Source organism: Ruditapes philippinarum, unplaced genomic scaffold, assembly GCF_026571515.1.
Source record: "Ruditapes philippinarum isolate M1 unplaced genomic scaffold, ASM2657151v2 ctg3539_1_1_1_1, whole genome shotgun sequence".
In the NCBI taxonomy this organism is placed as follows: domain Eukaryota; kingdom Metazoa; phylum Mollusca; class Bivalvia; order Venerida; family Veneridae; genus Ruditapes; species Ruditapes philippinarum.
In genome coordinates, this window is record NW_026856521.1 from 80,339 (window position 1) to 101,265 (window position 20,927).

Here is a 20,927-nt window from a genome sequence, read left to right on the forward strand (position 1 = left end):
GACTGTTACATGAATTTTAGACAGGTATGAGCTCATGCCAGTCTAAGATATAACAGCTACTTGACATTGGTGATAACTTAAGAGTTATTGTTAATTGATCAATCTACTATTTTGTTGAATTGCTTCAAAATCCTTGTCTGACCCAACAGTGTATTTACATTCCAATCAACAAATTCATTACACCTCATGTTAAAACTGCAGACGAAAGTTTCTGTATTTAAAATGTCACAGTATTCGGCAAATTAACAATCCACCTAAACCACCATTAAACCGATTGCTTAATCAACTTCTTACAGCAAAACATCGGGGAATCAGGGTCGATTTAAATATTTACGTTAGTACAATCAAGGCCGTAAAAATGAAACGAGCTATTAATATACGGGACAGAACCTACGGAAAAGATAATTTCAAATTAATAATACTATGATATAACAATTCGTAAAAATGGCCTACATAAATTCTTTCTATACATTTATAAAGAGTGCAATTTATTGTTGAATATGTTTGCATTTCATTTACTGCCAAATTCTCTAGTTCGTTGTGCTGATATTGAAATAAAAATGAAATAGTTTGGCTTTCGAAAAATATCGTAAACATATTTTCAAAAGCTTTAAGATAACCACATCTGTATTTGTTTTTGAAACATGTCAATCAAATACATCTACGAAACATGAACTCTGTTTTAAAACATCAAATCAGTAAATCAAACTACCACACTAAACAGTTTAAAGCTGGATTTGATGCTTCAAATATATATAACAACATTTAGATACCTGAAAATATATATCTTCAACTATTTTGAAAGGGTGAAACCACATTTCTTTCTCGGTGCACAGAACATTACTGGTTTAAAGCAGTAGAGTTATTTAATTCCATAAAATATAGTTTATGTAACCACGTACCAAGATAATCATTTAATTTATAGAGTAGTCATAACTAGATTGCTCATAACTCGTGTACATTCTGATTTTATAAGAACAGAACAGTTTTGTCGTTATGTTCTGTTCTGTCTGTTATTATTTCTTACTACTTGTACTATTATTGATTTGTATGTATTGGTATTTTTTTAAAGCAAACAAAATTATGACAACAACTTTATTCTAAATATTTGTTTCCTACCTATTGCTTTTATGCTATAATTTGAACACCCGAATACTAGAAGGTATTAGCCCCCTAATGGGCACTATAAGGAACTATAAAATTGACAACATAGGTCAGTTATATACCTTAAAAGACACAAGAATGCAAAATTTAAACAAAGTTTACCGTATGGTTTACGAGTCATAGAGATTTTTCTAAAGTAAAACTTGGCTATTAGAAGGGCTCTTTTTCAGAAATGAGAAACTCTAATTATTCTATTATATAATCATTATGAAATATTTTTTTCCTATAGAAAATATTTAAGAAACAAATAATAGCATTCAGCTAACAAATGACCCAGCAAAATTATTGTTTCTACTCAAAATGTTTGAAATATGTATATAAATGTTACCCTACCCCACCCATTTTAAGTAGTTGTTTGATCATTTTTCTACTTGGAGGGCCTTATTCAAAATATCCCTAAAATTTACTGAAATCAGGGGCTGTTTTCAAAGTTTGCATAAATTTTCTTAAAAGTATATTGAATGCACCTGTCAAATATAAAGTACTTTTACCGTCTAGTTTTTATTTTATTAGACTTTGAAAATATGAGGTACCATATTTGATAATAAATTTGGCACAATTTAGCCAATAAATACCAAAAATAATAACACTTTTTTCTTATCAAAAGAGTGATCTGAGAGACACAAATAATGTTCAAAGAAAAAAAAGACAGAAAAAAAAGTTGCCTCTTCTGGGGCTTGAACCCGCGCCCCTCAGTTTCAATGCATTTGACAGTAGTTCTAGCCTATTTGAGTACTCTTCAAAGTGGAGGTAATGCATTAGGTGTTAACACTGCATTTTGTTTATCTCATGTTTCCCTCTGTACGCCCTTGACATAACTCAACCTCGCCTTAAAGTCAGGAAGCCGTATGAGGCAGTGTAATAGTATTTATAGGATTTAGACTACATTAAAGGTATAAAACTTAAATTAAAAGTTATATTAGTTATAAGCAGTTTGTAAAAGGTCTTCTATTTGAAAGACCCTGACTTATATATTATATTATTATATAACTGTGATAAACTACTTTAAATAAAATATTTGTTACCGTTATCATTGTCCCATTTAGATCTATGTTTAGAAACATTCGTCGGAGTGTACATGCAAAACTATGGGATCCCACAAACACATACATGTACATACAAAGCTATAGGCGATAATCAGTAGTTTATTTACCGCCTAATAAATTATATTTACAGACCGTTGCGAGCGATTTAGGAAGAAGCAACAAATTTTAACTCCTTAAAGTAAAAGAAAAAAAATGTTTATATGTATTATTTAATTAGATAATACGTAAATATTTGTTGTTGGTTTTTTTCTTATACATTGATACCTATAATCATATTTGAGGGCCAAATCTTAAGGCGGCTTTTGTCCGTGTCATAAAAATGGGGGAGAGTGTTGTCTTCCTTATGTATAACGAGCATTCATTTTACAATTATAGAAAAGCAAAACGGACCTTTTCATTGAAGTATTGTTTTAATTTTCAAAGGTATTCGATGAAGTTCTTAAATTTCTTCCGAATACATTTGATAAAAGCGGTCACATAACTTTGCAATGTACGAATCCATCTATTGACATTTCAGAAGATGAATGTACAAACTGAATATTATATCCGGCTTCTGTTACTTCTGGTGCAGTGTGGGATGTTGGTCTGTAGAGGGATAACAGAGAGAGAGCTGGCTGGTGTTGGACTAGACGTTCTCCTCAAACCTAAAGAACCAGAACTGAAGAGGAAGCTCCTTAGGTCTCAATATCTAATACTGTTCCCTAAAAGCGCAAAGCCTCACGTCAAAGATATTGACATCTCCCTGTTAACTGTCATTATATTAGATGTGTTGATGGTTTCAACAACAGAAAAACAATATGTAAGAGAAATAAAGAATACGAGAAATACACTGTCGCACAATTCAACAGCCGCCCTTGAGGAAACGGATTTTACCACCATTAAAACTGATCTGGAAGATGCCTTGACAAAGTTGTCATTAGGTCTTGATGCGAAGATACAGACTGAATGCTCCAAGTTGATACAGAAATTCATCAAGGAACCACTTGATGAATCAACAGCTTTGAAATATGCTAAACAATTGAGGACTGAGGATGAATTATTACAAGATTTTGAAGGAATGTTGGAAGAACAGTCAGAAGACATTGTACAAGAAATTAAAGCATCGGAGAGTAGGCTTCAAAGTTCACTGTCAGGTAAAGAAAACAATATAAAAGTGATATCTAATATCTGTAATATTTGCCAAATGATTATTTTAAAAGAACCTTTCATTCGGAAGTACATCATGTAATATAAAGCTGTAATACTCACATAACACTATGAATGGCAACAAAAGCATGTGGTATTGTACAAAGAGAACCAATCGATATAACTTATTACAAAACTTTAAGCAAAATTTGAAAAGGGGTCTTCCTACATGTACATGTATATCTGAATACATAGTTTATTGGCATATAACAGATTTAGAACAGAATCTTGAAAAAGTGGGAGCAATGAAAACAACTGCAATATTATACGAAAATTGCAGACTCGATTAAATTGATTATGTTAATGAGAACATATATAGTCATATTATTACTGATACTTAACAAGAATAATTGTCCCACATTTGCTTTATTAGTGTTTGTATTACAGATTTGGGAGAACATTTTTCAACCGAGTTACAGAAACTACACACTGGTAAGAAACTGTACTTTGGTACTTTCGATGTTCAGTACATATACTGTCTTTCAAACAGCAAGCAAAAAATAAGTTCAAAATATGAAGTCTGACCATTCCAATTCTTTGTTTAACCCTTCACATATGGATCGTTAAGCTTTATGGATGTTTAAGCATTATATGTATAAGCATTCACATATTTTAACGAAGGCGCATTTTGATGGTTTTTGTGAGGCCTCTACGGAGTCGTAGCAACATATAGGGATCACTTCTCCGTTGTCTGTCTGTCTGTCCGTCAGTCACAAAACTTGTGCGGACTACTCCTCATAAACTAGTAGTGCAATTTTATCCAAACTTTACAGGCATTATTAGTATCATGTCTAGTTATGCATATCGTCAGCATTTTCCGGTTCAATGATTTTTGTCCGAGTTAGGGCCCTTTAATAATTTTTATTTTTAAAGATTGTCCGGACTATTCGTCTTATACCACAAAAGCAATATCAATGAATTTTACAGGATTGATCTTTAGCTCAAGTCCTTGCACATATTGCACAGGTTTTCTGGCTGCTGAATTATGGCCCTTTAATAAAAAAAATGGTGTTTTGTGTGTTTCCAGATACACAAAAGCTTGTCCGGACTACTTCTCAAAAACTACTGGTGCAATTTCATCCAAACTTTACAGGAATGATCAATACTAAGTCTAGGTTGCATATCATCGGCTGTTTATGGTTCAATGATTTTTTTCGGAGTTATGGCCCTTTAATTATAATGAAGTCTGGCCATTCCAATTCCTTGTTTTACTCTTCTTTAAGCTTTATGGATGTTTATGTTTATATGTATAAGCATTCACATATTCTAATGAAGACACATTTTTGTGGTCCATATGAGGTTTTTTTGTTCGCCTCTACGGAGTCGTGGCGACATATATGAATCACTTCTCCGTCATCTGTCTGTCCGTCTCTCTGTCTGTCACAAAACTTGTGCGCACTACTCCTCATAAACTACAGGTGCAATTTCATCCAAACTTAACATGAATTATCAGTATATAGTCTAGTTATACATATCGTCAGCATTCTCCAGTCAATGATTTTTGTCCGAGTTAAGGCACTTTATAGGCTAGGCATTTTAGCCAAAAATAAGACCCAACCTCAAACAAATTCCTTCAGAAAAGATATTTGCATATTTGTTATCTACTATATATGTGTTGCTACAAGAAAAAAGTCCTCAAAAAAATTCGAAGTATAAAATGCTAAAAATGTCATGTTTTGAAATCATGTGTTTTCAATTAGAATAATCTGTGAAATTAAATAACCCAGATATTCTACGCAAATATGGTAATTAACAAAGTAACACATTAATACACAAACATGCTTTATTTAATCCAAAACATTTCAACCAATGTTGATTACATTCAAAAAGTCGCAACACTGCATAATCTATACATCATCATTTAGACTGGTATAAAACATTACCCCACCCACTAATGATAATTTTTTTTTTTTTACTTTTAGTCAGATTCCATTAAATATTCTTACAAGTTAGCTCTACCAAGAATAAAGTTGTATGAATCTATCTAAATTCATATTATAATTCAAAATTGCAATACATTTTACACAAATAATTATTATTTATATACATTGTATTTGCATTTCTGTTCTGAAAATCAATCCTTCAAGTAAATATCTTACCAATGCTAAATTGCACTTACTTAACCATGGAAGTTTTGTAAAAAAAATTATTGTAAAAAGACATTTTAAAATAAAATGAATCTTCTGAATGTTAAGACACTGAAAAAACACAATGTTATTTCATCATTTGCGTCAACGAGGCCCGACTATCCATATAGTCTGACAACGCTACACATGTATATATACATATTGCCCTGCCCTTGTTCAATTCTCCACTTTTCGGCCGGTGCTGTTGAAACCTTTAGCCTATACCCTTTTCACAGAGACACATTGTTTCGCATCTGTAAAATAAATGTTACAACATAGTATGATAAATAAAAATGCGAACTTTGCATTCTGCTTTTAAAATAAAACAATTGTATGTCAAACTGAAAACGAGGTACTATAAAGGAAGATAGGATTGTGCTTTTAGATTTATATTTTTATGTTGAATTATCTACAAATAATTCATACATAAATCTCAGCAAAAACGTGCCTCAGCTTTCTTCTTCAGAAAATAGGTTTCATGTTATATTGTTATAACAAATTTAAAGCGTGTAAATTGCCTATCGGCTGAAAGAAGCGCGGACTGTGAAACAATATAATGTGCCATATAAGTAGGAAATACTGAACAAAACGGCACCTATACTGTCATACAGATAACTAAATTGGAAGTTTTGGTCGAGTGATTAAGGTCACTGACTTCAAAACACTTGCTTCTTACGGTGTTAACGATGTAGGATGTAGGTTCGAGTCCTGCCGGGGTTTTGGAATCTATTATCTGACATAGCTATCCCAAACTGACTTATAGAATATTGGTGGTTCTATGCGCTAAAAACAATACCTATGTCACACTTTTTCCTTCACCAGTAAAGCTTGAAAGTTATTATATGACCTGTAAAGTGTTGATGTGACATAAAAACAAACAAACAAATCTCTGATCTTAGTAATTCCGAGAATGTAAGAAAACTGAATTCCCTTAAGAAAAGTTATATATGCAGTAGCACACAAAATTGAATCTGGTACACCAACTGTGTATTAAAGATATAGAGGGTTTTTCTTTGATTTACCTGTAAATTGCTTTTCAAAAATGCTGGATCTTTTCAAAAATAACTCATTTAACCTCTCCGAACTTGGATATATGGAAAATTCTTGCCACATTCAATTAACGTATTGATTTATGTTCGCCAAAATATAAAAGGCTGGACTCTCGCTAAATATTGTCTTCTGCAATCAACCATCCCATACTATGTTTAGCCCTTCCTCTGAAAATAAGATATATAAAGTCCATAAATCATTATCAAAAAGATATTAAAAAGAAATAGTATTGAAATGATATAATATGATATAACAGGGAAACGCCTGAGAAAATGTTGGTATGAGCAAACTCTTTTGTATGTGCATTTATTATAATATCATGCTGTAAAACAATGATGTAAATTTGTGTTGATATATCAATTTCTGTTGTATTTACAAACCTGAAAGACACACAATTGTTTGGTTTTCATTCATTCAATAAGATATATCTACGTAAAAAGCCATTTTTCTCTCGCATCCCATTACCCCTTGTGTAGAAGTCATGTGTCTATCCAACTTCCTCATTAATAGGTAATAGTTTTAGCTTGATTACACCCTATTGGGTGTAATATAACATATAACATGCTTGAATATTATCATTTCGCTTAAAAATGCATTAAAATGTATTACAAAATACGTTTGTTTACATCAAGTTAACATATTATTTGTTTTAATTATGATTTCCACAATTCAAAAAACATGCCAACTCTTTGAAATAAGTCAAATTTAACATTTTAAAAATATCCCTAGATTTTCGTGATTTTTGGTCACAACACGCTTCCGTAGAAAGAAAAAAATACAAAACTTGTGCATACACATTTTTTTAAATACTCAGTAAGATGTGTGGTTAATTCTGTGTCATTTTAGATAATTGTACAAAAGGAAACAATGTAGAACAGTGAGAAAAAGATAAACTCTCTTTTAATGATTACTTTATTCAAAATTGAGTTTAAAATCGCGAAATTATATGACACATTTTGTCATCTGCATAATCGATTGATTGGTGGTCAATTAAATCTATCTACTGACATATTTTTCCCTAATTTATACAGAAGAATATAAAAATGACTAAAATTACTCACCTTTGCACTAGGAATGCTGGAATTGAAGTAACTTCAGATCTTTCAACGAAAATATAATAAACGTGACGTCACCGAACGTGTATAAAATTAAAGTATGGTGTAATTTAAGAGACACATTTAAATATTGATTTTTACTAAATCTTTATGATCGATTTTTCAGGATTCTGCAAGGAGATTTTTTGAGGACTTTTTTCTCAAAATGTAGATAATGTTTATCTTTTATTTAATCGTGAAAACATTTCTGAAGGAATTAGTTTTACCATAATTTCTATTATGACTGGCCTATTAATAATTTTTAGTTTTAAAGTTTGTCCGGACTATTCGTCTCATACCACAAATGCAATTTTAATGAGTTTTACAGGATTAATCTGTAGCTCAAGTCCTTGCACATATTGCACGGGTTTTCTGGTTCAATGATTTTTGACTGAGTTATGGCCCTTTAATAAAAAAAGGTATTTTTGTGTGTTGCCAGATACACAAAAGCTTGTCCGGTCTATTTCTCAAAAAACTACTGGTGCAATTTCATCCAAACTTTACAGGAAAGATCAATACTAAGTCTAGGTACCAACTCGGCTTTTTTCAATGATTTTTCTTTCAGAGTATGGCCCTTTATTTACTTTTATTTTTTAAAGTTTGTCCGGTTTACTCATCTTATACCACTTATGCAATTTCAATGAAAATTGACAGGATTGATTGGAAGGTCAAGTTCTTGTGCATAGTACACTGGTTTTCCGCTTGAATGATTTTGGCCCAGTTATGGCCCTTGAATGACAAGGGTGTTAATAAAGTTTGTCCGGACTACTCCTCTTATACCATTTATGTATTTTCAATGAAACTTTACAGAATTGATTGGTAGGTCAATTACTTGTGCATAATACACAAGTTTTTTGCTTGAATGATTTTCAGCTGAGTTATTACCCTTGATTAAAAATGTGTTTTTTTCCCTGTTAATGATTTTTGTGTCTGCTGCTACACGTAGCTGCAACATGCGATTGGCTATCATGAGGCGACACATGTCATCACTTATGACCCTTGTGTTTTTTTAAACTAGTATACAATGTCGCTAGTAATACTTATCCCTTTAGCACAATTGAAACTGACTGCACTTTCTTCCCCTTGCTAAAATGACCAGTTATCTACCCTGGGTATGACTAAAATACGAAAATGACATTTTATGACAAAAGTGAGCGAAAGTAAGTTTAGAAATACTATATATAGCGTTTAAATTGAATTTTACATTAAAATTGCAGTCTGTAGACGTTTATTTTCAAAGATGAATAATATTTTCAAAAATAATCATTATGATGATTTCATCTCAATTTGTTTGCCTTATTTGTATTTCAGACACCTTCCTTTTTCACTGTCGTATTTTAGTCATAAGCTCATACGCAATCAGCTATTTCTTTGTAAATAACTACATATACTTACCCTGACTGTATATATATAACCATTGTTACCTCCCTTCGCATATTTATAGACCATTGTTACCTCCCTTGTTATTCCATTACAAATTTAATCATTCCAATCTAAATGTTACCTGACAACTGTTATGCTATATTTATATTATTGAACGCTTCAAGACCACTCATTGAGTTTCCTTAAATAGCTATGATTGTTGCTTTTCAACACAAAACGGTTAGAATTGTATTTTTACAAAACTTAGGCCTTCTTTGCATTTACTTTATTGAAATTAAACAAAATGACTCAAGTATGTATGAAAAATGTCCATTATTTTGTTCTTTTGCCAGGATACACCTCAGATGATGTTACACACTTGAAATTCCATGATACATTGCCCTATTGTGAACAATGTATTCATGATGATAACAAAAAAACCTCTAAGTTCTTTTGTGAAGATTGCACCCAGTTTCTGTGTTTAGAATGCAGCCAAAGCATTCATGTTGATGCACCTACGCACAGACGCTCGAGGATATTCAAGAGGAGCCCAATCAAAATAGATGCTAAAGGTTATGATGTATGCCACGAACATAAAAGAAATCTGGCATACATTTGTGAGTCACACAATGAACTGTGTTGCGAAGATTGCAGTAAAGAGAAACACCAAGGCTGTGAAACAATCACAGCCATTTCTAATATTGCTTCGCAGCCAAAATTTAATCCAGGGATGGAAATTCCACGGCTGCAAAATGAATCAAGTCTACTTATTGCATGGCTGTCTTCAGTGGAATCCGAGGTTGATAGGGATGCAGAAAATATTGATTCAGTGATAGAAGAACGAAGAAATACATTGTTAAAAGCGTTCGATGATGAAGCACAGAAAGTGAAAGAGACGGCTGCTACCATGAAAAGAATGACAAAGAAGGAAATATCTAACAAAAGGATGTCGTGCGAAGTTTTTAATGATAGAATTAACAAAGCGAAAGTACGACTGATCAATATGACAAAATGTGGAACAGCATGTCAGAAAGTAATTGCACAATACCACATGGAGCAATTTACAAATACATTCAAATCTTTAAAAGATATATCCTTTGTTTCTTTTCAACTTGGACATTTTAATGTTCCAAATCCAATTCTACATCACCGTTCATTTCATGTGAATGTTCCAGAAACCAGACCAGTTCATTTGTATCCCTGTGACCAAATCAAAATCACTAGTGCAGATGACGAAAGGATCCCATTATATTCTGGTCTTGATTATTTGCCTGATGGGAGATTGATTGTCGTAGATAATCAGAACAAGAAACTACTGGTACTTAGTGAGAAGTTGGTCGTCTTAGGTTCATATAAATTCGAATTTCATCCACAGTGTATTGTTGTTATATCTGAGGATGAAGTGGCAGTTACAGTGGGAAGATTCAAAATGATAATTGTTCTTCATATCAGTATAACAAATAAGATATCGCAAGTTAGGAACTTCGAAATAGACTTGCCATGCTATACAATATGTATGATTGATGATGGGCACTTTCTTGTAGGAACTTTTAACGCTACAAAGCCTGCTTGTATTGTATCTCTGGCAGGAGTAGTGGAAGATATAAATCTTCCTAGAAAGGAATATGGATTCAATGATTGTTTTTGTACATTTCTCAGGGATAGTAACAAACTTGTTTTTAGTCAAAGACACAAAAATACGGTCACCATATATGACATTGCAACAAGGAAAAATGTAACTGTCAAAGACGACAAAATAAAAGAACCACGCGGTGTGGCAGTAGGGCCATTTGATTGTATCTTTTTGTGTAGTAGACTTACACAAAGCATTGTACAGATTTCGCCTGATGGGTGTATCATAACGTCTTTTAAAATCGACAATATTTGGCCTTACATGATCTGTTTCTCAAAAAACAAAAGTACACTTGCAATTTCTAATAATTCAAAACGCAAAAACGGTTTACAAGTATTTAAGGTAGACTTTGGCAGTAAATAAAGTTGAACAAGATATGTGTTCATTTGAGGCACATGCCCACCGCAACATGGGATTTTAGTAGCCAGTGTTATCATTTCTATAGTTTTTGTATGTATGTTTTAGGTATTTCTGTCATACATTACTGAATTTAGATCAATAAATGTTACGCGTACATGCAATAAATAACTTAAGTCAGATTGGAAATGCTGCCACTTTCAACTTTGACAAAATTACAAAGGTCTTGAATACATCATATCGTCTACTTAAGCATGGCCTAAGGCTTTTTATAAACAATATACATTGTATAGAGAATGGTTCTACTTTTACACACACTGGCCTTTAAACTTAGTGAAGTACAAGATGTAGATTTAACATTTACATAATTATGTATAAAATATGTTTAGTTTCTTAGTAGTATTTTGATTTCTTTTAATTACTTTGTAATACTTATATAGTCATTATTATCATATTTAAAATTTGTAGAAAATGTTAATATTGTTTACATGTATCATAATCTAAAATGTATTTTTAGAATAGTTATGTAAAGGACTGATAAACCTAAAACATTTGTAAGTAAATTATGTTGGCTGTTTGTACAGAACAGAACAGAACAGAAACTTTATTTTCAGACTTGTACAAAATACATCGTCTACACAATACAAACAATTAAATATATTTAAGTATAAGTCACATTACATAATAATATCATAGTCAAATGTTAGCAAAGCATATGTTTTTATTGCTTAATTTATAATTCCGTTAATACAAAACATATCAAAATATTATCAAAGCAAAATGTAATCTATATTTAAAGTTAGACATTATGCAATCAATACTTATTTATCTACGCTATGTTACACAGAGGATTAACCGTGAATTCAACGATGTGTAACTGATATTCTCATAGCCAATGCTTCTCGTATATAACAAGCAAGGTTACGTAAAATAATCTTATTATCACTATTTAATAATTCTAAAAATTTATACATACTAGGTCTAACGTAGTAAAATTTCTTAATATATTTCTTTCTTAGGTCATTGTAACAAGTGCAAACCAAAACAAAGTGGTACTCATCTTCAGTCAGATAAGTTGTTACATACAGTGTTATGTTAGCTCCCTCAGGGGTTTAGATGTTCATTTTAACAAAGCGCCTCAGGGAGTTTCAAAACATTCTGCTGCTATTTTTTGAAGAAGTAACATATCTTAAGTCTCTCTAAGGTTAAGTAATTAATTATTGAATTTATTTTAGGCACTTTGGCATTAAGTAAACCTTAGAGATTGTCTAAATTCACTGAAACATTTTTGATAAGATTTGTAAGTAATTTTAGTACAATGTAATTTCTTTTTACAGAATTAATTAAGATTAATTAATATCTTTGTGTTAAGTGGCTGCCATCTTGAATTGCTGATCTCTATTTTTGTTGATAAAGATTAAAACAGGGCTTGCTATTGTTCAGATTTATTAGTTTAATAATACAAAATCATATTAAGGTTATTTTTCATATTTTCAGTTATTACATTTCAACTTGTTTAAATCTTCTATTCAAGTAGTTTATTCTTATATTCATATTTTGGTTATATAAAAACAGTTTATATTAAAGTGATTATTGTAAACTTGTTTAGCTTTTAGATAAGTGTAAATAAAAACTTAGTTCATTAAAGATTTGGTTGATACATTTGTGTTTTATTTATCTTTGCATTTAAAGGGTGGTGTCATCATGACGGTTAGATTTATCCCTATTAAAGAGTACTCCTGAGCAAACTAAGAACATCAAAAAGTAAATGTTTGGTTATAAGTAAACACATTCTATTTACAGAAAGCAAAAAGCTTTTGTAATTTTTCAACACCACAACAATGGTGCCAGAACTTGGATCAATGCCTGCTTCTATTTTTAGAAACACTTATTGATATTATATAATTTTTAAAACAACAACATTATGTAAGAGACCCAATCAAGAAACTTGTCTGAAAAATGTTTTATCTTAATTAACCATAATATACTACATGATCTCAAAGGTCACTGGTGGGATCATTTTTTTTTTACCCTAGATGCATGATTCATAATTTTTTTATAGAGGTCTACTAGGCAATGCTATAATTGTTTTATAGAGGTATAATTATCTCCAAAAAATGTGTTTCCTACACCTTTAAAGTCTTCATTAAGCAAGTGACTCCCGTGGCAGGGCCAATTTTCGAGGGATTAATAATAACTTGTAGAAATCTACAAATTAATGCTACATGCTAAATATCTAATCTTTGGGCTTGAAGTTGCACCTTAGATATAAATGTGTTTTCCATTATATAAGTTAATATAAATCAAATGACCCCAGGCGGGTCAATATTAACCTAAAGGGGCATGATTAATATTAGTTTTGTAAAGGTCAACAAGGTTAATGTTACATGCTAAATATGTTGTCTCTTAGCATTGTAATTTTACAGTCAGTAAGAATTAAATGGTATTTTTCTTCTTCAGAAGTCTATATAAATTAAGTGACTCCCAGTTCAATTTTCTTCCACCAGTTCTAGATACAGACCAGACACGAAGTTGCTTACAGACGGACTTACAACCTGGTGCATAACAATATACACAGAAATGTTGGTCCTGCTCAGTTATTCACTTTGTACAATAAACCGCCTCCGTAGTCGAGGGGTTAGAGTCGATAACACAATAAGGTTGATTAATATATGAGCCGCGTCATGACAAAACCAACATAATGGGTTTGCGACCAGCATGGATCCACACCAAGATCCATGCTGTTCGCTTACAAACCCTATAGCAAGTAGAGAAACTGATAGCCAACAGCATGGATCCTGATCAGACTGCGCGGATGCGCAGGCTGGTCTGGATCCATGCTGGTCGCAAACCCATTATGTTGGTTTTGTCGTGACTCGGCTCATATATGTTTCAGAAAATTTAATAGATTTAATTGCCTCTTCCCTAATTCAATTATTTTATTGCAGCGCCCTTGTTGAATTCTCCCTCCCTTCATCCCAGCACCCCCTCCCCACCCCCAGTCAAGCAAAACCCTTGAAATATCTTTTGAGAACTATGAAAGCAAAAAATAAATACATGTAGTTGAAAATTGCAGACTTTGTTGTATAAAATTTATACATGACAGACAATTTCAAGTACAACATCTCTCATGCCCTCATAAGCATTGGCTTAAAGTGACATTATGCCCATCCAAGGGTGTATAGTGAGTGAACATGTGAATATATACACAAGTTTTCATCTTCAAAAACAATAAATAACGCATGGATCCTAAGGAATTTTCTGTAAATATTGTTGCAAATAATGTTGCTGGGGTTCTAACCGGTAGGGGACTTATGGATTGCTTGCAATACTATGATAATTGCTTGTTATTATTATTATTATAATTCCGTAACTGTAACAATAGAATAAGAGGCCTCTGTTAAACAAAACAAGATAAAAGAAATGGTCCCTTTTTTCATTTCGCCTGGACGTCCGTCTGTCTGTCCGTACAGTTTAACTACGGTCAATAATATTATTACATTACAATGCTAAAAATTGCAAGTTCATGATAGACAGAGTGCGTCAAGACAGAAAAAAGGAATTTTCACCCTAACAACAAAATAACAAAGCTTATTTTCATAAATTTTATTTCACAAGATACAGTAGATCATTATAATGAATATGTAAGATCAAACCAACATGATATAAGTGATATTTTATGTTGACAAAATCAACGTCTGAAAATTTAAATAATTAAATCAGCATGCCTTCAGATTTATACTTTTTTTACATGAAAATTTAGAACAATATTCAAAAAACAAAAATTGTCATCAACTAAAACAAATAAACTAATTTGGCTTGTGTGACTTGTTGAACTTTTAACATGCTAAATATCTAGGATGGACTTAAATAATATGGACAAAACCATTTGTGCAGTCTGGTCAGGATCTTTCAATCTTTCAGTTGGTAGCTACATGAATTTTTCAATTTTGTTATGTGGATCCCTTACATTTTGATTTAACCGTTCCAAATTTGAAACAGAGCAAAACCCATTATATACCATATTGTTTCCAATTAATACCCCCACCCTCTCTAAACAGTGCCCCTACCCACAATTTGAAGAAGAAAAAAAATCTTACATTATAGATTTAGTAATCTATAATTAGTAATCTGTAATAAAATATCAGTCCAAATACATTTTTGTAATTTCATTTAAAAAAATAACCATTATTGACATTCCAGTAATGTAATATCAAAAACATAATCCAGATATATATATTATATCATAATAATGAATGATTAATAATTTTTATAATTGAATTGTATCTTTCATAAACATATTTTAAAGCAAACTTTTAAGTTCTAATTAGCTCATCCATTTTGAAAAAATACAAACTCTCTGGGGCGTTAAATGGCAAAAATATGGTAAATGTTCCCTTTCTTAACAATATAATGTATGCATATAATACTCAAAGGCTTACATTTTATTTATATGAATGAGAAAACTATTTGAATCATGTACGAATGTATTAAATGATATTAAATGATTCACTTAAGTCTAAAAAATTTGATTAACTGACTCTGTAATATTTTAACACTTCACAAAAGCTTTACTAAAATAATTGTTACATACTGTACCATTGTTTTAGCATCATTTCAAAATTATCACCAAATTTCATATAAAAAAATTCACCAAATTCATACACAGTGCATCATAATTTCTATCATAATTTCAATTCAAAATTATCACCCAAATCAAACACAGTGTACCATTTTTCCAGTTCAAAATTATCACCCAAATCAAACACAGTGTATCATAATTTCAATTCAAATTTATCACCCAAATCAAACACAATGTACCATTACTTCAGTTTAACATTATCACCCAAATCAAACACAGTGTATCATTTATTTCAATTCAATTTTATCACCAGATTCTTTGCTCTTTTTTTTCAAGCTCGATTAAGAATTATCACCATGCTTACTACATCACTCTGAATTTACAATTATCACCTTGAACAATACAACTATGGAACATTAAATTTTAATTCATCTAATTTGTCATATCATAAACACCGCTCTCGCAACTCTCTGCAATCACAGATTGACTGTTATACATTTCCTTCTCTCGCAAAGAATGGGTGTCCTGCCACTGGTCGTTAACGCTGCTTGGCAACTGATAAATTTTGGTAATTTTCACGTGCCGCGAGTTTTTCAAATGGATATAGATTACACGTGCAGTTATCTGACACAGTAACATTGCAGCTGCGCACGTGAGAAGTAAGTACATGGAACTAAATAAAATACTTCGCAGATTCAGGACCAAGGGGGACAACTCCTTCTGAATATATTCTAGAAGCACTGACTTTTGAAAACCTGAAAAAAAAATTGAAAAAAAAAAAAATTGAAAAAAATAAGTAAATCATAAATTAATTATCACTGATACGCTCAAATTTATGCGTCATACATCAAACAGAGATGTATCCACTGTACATAAGTGGTGATATATTGACGGTGACAATAAATTAAAACAGTACCTCAAGTAACAGTCTGGTAATCTTCTAAAAATCCCTCCCTGAACAAAGATTTTAGTAAAAACTTAACCTTGCCAATATCTTGGAAATGCTGAGTTTGTGAAATTTTGAAATTTGGCCCTCACAAAAATATCTTATTTTACAGTACTGACAAAGAGGAAAGAATGTTCATGAATTAAAGATTTAAAAATATGAAATAATTACAATTGCTAGAAAGAACTTACCTTCAAACATTTTAGAATGTATTGGCAAGAAATTACACGAGGTTAAGGACATTGTGACTAGATTTGTTCCGTCGGTGCAAGCGTCAAGTCCCGCTAAATTGCACATATCTGAGATCATTGTATTCAGCAGCATATTCTGCAAAAAAAAAAAAACAAGTTAAAATTATACTACTTATTATTTAAGATATACATACATCAATCTTTTATAACTTTCTTGATAAAATACATAGAATGATAAAAAAAAATACTTGAAAACGATTTAAATCATAAAAGTTTAGCTTAAAACATAATGGATTCAACTTGGATTCAAAATTTGCGCCAATCTACTCTTTCTTAATTTAGAAATCTGTACTTAAAAAATCCCCTTTCAAGAATGAATTACAAGCAGTAAAATGTAATATTATAACAATAGCACCATATGCAGTGCAAACGTTCATTTGTAAAAAATTCTAAGTTAAAATTAGAAACTAAGAGGCATAACTCTACAAATATATCTTTCAGAATTATGCCCCTTGCCTAACAACTGCACCTTGTTATAATTTGCAAGGATTTCATATTGATATACATGTACATGTAACTTTAAAAATGTTTGAATAATGGGCTACATTAGAGTTTTGCATGACTACAACAACACTGATGATGACATCGTAGGGATCGTTATATGTTTTTTCTTCGAAACAGACAAGCTAAAAACCAGAAGTAAACTTTATAAAGAGGCCTTCAGCTTTTCTAAATATTTTGTACAATGTATGTTATTTTTAGATAAATTGTTTTAGATGGAGATGGGGGCATTATGGATAAGTGTTATCTAGCAAGCAAGTTTTTCTTCTTGGCACTGTGTTGTTAAATGAACCTTAAAACAAATCAGTAGGGAAGATATGCACAGGATGTGTGACCTTGACTTTGGTCGCAGGGACCTGAATTTTATGCACGGCACTCAGCCTCACAATGATGAACATTTGTGCCAAATTATATTGAAATCCCTCTATGCATGTAGAAGTTTTGCTCCAGACAAGCGTTTTTCTATGAGCTCTAACTGTGACCTTCACCTTTGACCTAGAGACTTGGTTCATGTGCAGGGCACTACAATTCTATAAAGTAACATTAAAATTCCTCCCTGCATGTAGAAAATATGCTCCGGACAACATCTGGATATTTAATCATCTCCAGTGACCTTGACCTTGCAAATATTAACCTAAATTAAATGTGTCACACCTGTAGTCATGAATGTTACCATTTGTGCTACAATCCATCAATAAATGATGACTAAATGGTCCCTATACACATCTTCAAATTTTTATCTGAACTTTGACCTCTATGTGTAACCTTGACTTTGGTCGCAGGGATCTGAATTTTGCGTACGACACTCCGCCTCACAATGGTGAACATTTGTGCCAAGTTATATTGAAATCCCCCTATGAATGTAGAAGTTTTGCTCCGGACAAGCGTTTTTCAATGAGCTCTAAGTGTGACCTTGACCTTTGACCTGGAGACCTGGATCATGCATGGAGCAATACATATCATGGTGGTGAACATTTCCATAAAGTATTATAAAAATTCTTCCATACATGTAGGAGATATGCTCCAGACAAAATCTGGATATTTCACCATCTTTAGTGACCTTGACCTTGCATATATTGACCTAAAGTACATGTGTCACAGCTGTAGTCATGATAATGACCATTTGTGTTACAATCCCTCAATAAATGATGATTAAATCGTCCCTATACACATCTTCATATTTTTATCTAAACTTTGACCTCTATGTGTGACCTTGACCTTGGCCGCAGGGACCTGAATTTTGTGCGCGACCACTCCGCCTAACAATGGTGAACATTTGTGCCAAGTTATATTGAAATCCCTCTATGCATGTGGAAGTTTTGCTCCGGACAAGCGTTTTTCAATGAGCTCTAAGTGTGACCTTGACCTTTGACCTAGTTCATGTGCGTGACATGGCTTCTCATAATGGTGAACATTTCTATGAAATTTCATTAAAATCCCTCCATGCGTCAAGGAGATATGCTACGGACAAAATCTGGATATTTCATCATCTTTAGTGACCTTGACCTTGTATATATTGACCTAAATTATATGTATCACAGCCATAGTCTTGATAATGACCATTTGTGTTACAATCCCTCAATAAATGATGACTAAATGGTCCATATACACATCTTCATATTTTTATCTGAACTTTGACCTCTATGTGTGACCTTGACCTTGGCTGCAAGGACCTGAATCTTGCGCGCGACACTCCGCCTCACAATGGTGAACATTTGTGCCAAGTAATATTGAAATCCCTCTATACATGTGGAAGTTTTGCTCCGGACAAGCATTTTTCAATGAGCTCTAAGTGTGACCTTGACCGATAGACCTGGTTCATGTGCGCGACACTGCTCCTCATAGTGGTGAACATTTCTATGAAGTTTCATTAAAATTCCTCCATACATGTAGGAGATATGCTCCGGACAAAATTGGACGCCACCCGCCTGCCCGCCAGGGGCGTTCCCATAATACGTCCCGTTTTTCAAACGGGCGTATAATAAGGTGGAAAATGAATTTAGCCATAATACAAAAACAATAAAGAAAGCCCCCGATACCTCTAATCTACCAGTCTGGTCTCTATATGTAAATTAGTAGAACGGACAATTTGTTTCCTTGGTCTTCTATTTTTAGAAACCAACGTCACTTATGCTTAAGAAGAAAAAGAAGACTTTACAGTGATATGATGCACTTTTCCAAGATAAAATTACTGATAAACTTAGTTTGAAACAACAAATGATGAAAAGCTGTAGGCCACTTTAAGAAAGAAAGAGAAGAAAAAATAAAGAAAACTTACTTGTCGTTCTGCAACATTGAGGAGTAAACTGTTAATAGTCTGTACCTCGCCATCTAACTTCTCCTTGTAACCAACTAGAAAGTCATTGAGGTAAGAGCCATACTCCGATATAACAGTGTTTGTTATGTCATTCTGACGTTCCAGAATGGGCAACATCGCCCCAGTGTCCAATAAAAACATGGCTGACTCTAGAGTAACAAGGTCATTGGTTGCCTTGGCAACAAGGAATAAAATTAACACAAATCCACATATGAATACCATTCTCCAGAAAACGGGAGAAATAAGTAATCTATACAAAGATTTCATACAACTTATAAAGTAACTAAGTAAGCAGTTTTTATCACTGGGTTTTTCCTCTTGTTTCGGATTACGCTGTTGTTTGTGATGCCAAATTTCCCTTAAAATTTCCTCTTTGGCTTTTGTCGTACCAGTACAATACATGAAATATAGTTCAGTATTATCTCCCCATATATTTTCCTTATTATGCATATAGTAATCATATGGATGGTCGAGACTGTCTTCAGGCCGGGGCACCTCCTTCCCCGTCAATATAAAATATATCTTGCGCGTCATTGAATCGTACGGAATTCTCTCCTCTAAACCAGTCTTGAACATTTTCAAACTTTTCACCATCCATGAAAAGCGGTAAATAAGCAGAAGACTATCTAACAGTAAAAATGCACAAATGAATACTGGATAAATTATTCCTTTAATATTGGAAATATGGAGTTTATTTCTTTTGGGGGAAGGTTTTACAGTCGGAAATGCTGCCAAGTCGTCGTCAAAGTTCCAGCTCGATATGTAGTCAGGGTTGTTATATGAAAATTTAAACGTGTTTTCTGATGGTTTGAAATCAACGTTAACTGATGCTGGATCAAAGTTCTCTGTTTTGTTCACCAAGTGGGTAAAGTCCACACTTGGCATCATCTTCAAAAGCCTGAAAAAAAGTGAAAGAAATAAAGCTTAATCTGTTTATCTTCAGTCAAATTGACATTATCCTGTCACATCCCAGTAGTGGCCGGGTTAATTGATATCATCCATTCCTCTTACCAAGACAAACAAATGAGTGTTACACCTGAATTAAACACATATTACACCTGAACAAGCATTACACCTGAACAAGTGTTACACCTGAACAAGTGTTACACCTGAACAAATTTTACACCTAGACATGCAGGATTTAATTTTATCAAGTGGTATAAAAATAAGTAGCTCATGAGTGGCGGTAGTACCAGAGAATTATAATAAATTTCATACATGGTGAATAAGATAAATCCTATGTTTATAGAAAAAATACTTCTACTTTCTGTTTAATACAATTTTTTTTCTCTTTTTTGACTAAATATACAAAT

General features: G+C 32.5%; 2 protein-coding genes across 2 annotated transcripts in view; one reads left to right on the plus strand and one right to left on the minus strand.

The window, feature by feature from the left end:
* The first annotated feature begins 1,965 nt into the window (after positions 1 to 1,965).
* LOC132746877 (uncharacterized) lies at positions 1,966 to 12,698 on the plus strand. Its single transcript, XM_060736155.1, has 4 exons — positions 1,966 to 2,057; positions 2,728 to 3,343; positions 3,783 to 3,827; positions 9,381 to 12,698. Exons 2-4 carry the CDS (start codon positions 2,731 to 2,733, stop codon positions 11,021 to 11,023), a joined length of 2,301 nt encoding a protein of 766 aa, XP_060592138.1. The 5' UTR covers positions 1,966 to 2,057; positions 2,728 to 2,730; the 3' UTR covers positions 11,024 to 12,698.
* A 1,910-nt stretch (positions 12,699 to 14,608) lies between these two features.
* Positions 14,609 to 20,927, minus strand: part of LOC132746878 (uncharacterized) — a 78,141-nt gene continuing 71,822 nt past the window's right edge. Inside the window, exons 17-19 of the mRNA XM_060736156.1 lie at positions 19,576 to 20,512; positions 16,737 to 16,872; positions 14,609 to 16,354 (exon numbers count right to left, since the gene is read on the minus strand). Coding sequence (XP_060592139.1) covers positions 16,032 to 16,354; positions 16,737 to 16,872; positions 19,576 to 20,512 — 1,396 coding nt within the window. The 3' untranslated portion in view covers positions 14,609 to 16,031. The remainder of the gene's footprint in view (positions 16,355 to 16,736; positions 16,873 to 19,575; positions 20,513 to 20,927) is intronic.

Bases quoted from the DNA above. Each gene is read 5' to 3' on its own strand.
- LOC132746877 (XM_060736155.1), top strand. From the start codon at position 2,731: ATGAATGTACAAACTGAATATTATATCCGGCTTCTGTTACTTCTGGTG. The intron at 3,344-3,782 runs GTAAAGAAAACA...TTTGTATTACAG, and splicing joins GCTTCAAAGTTCACTGTCAG to ATTTGGGAGAACATTTTTCA. The intron at 3,828-9,380 runs GTAAGAAACTGT...TTCTTTTGCCAG, and splicing joins GTTACAGAAACTACACACTG to GATACACCTCAGATGATGTT.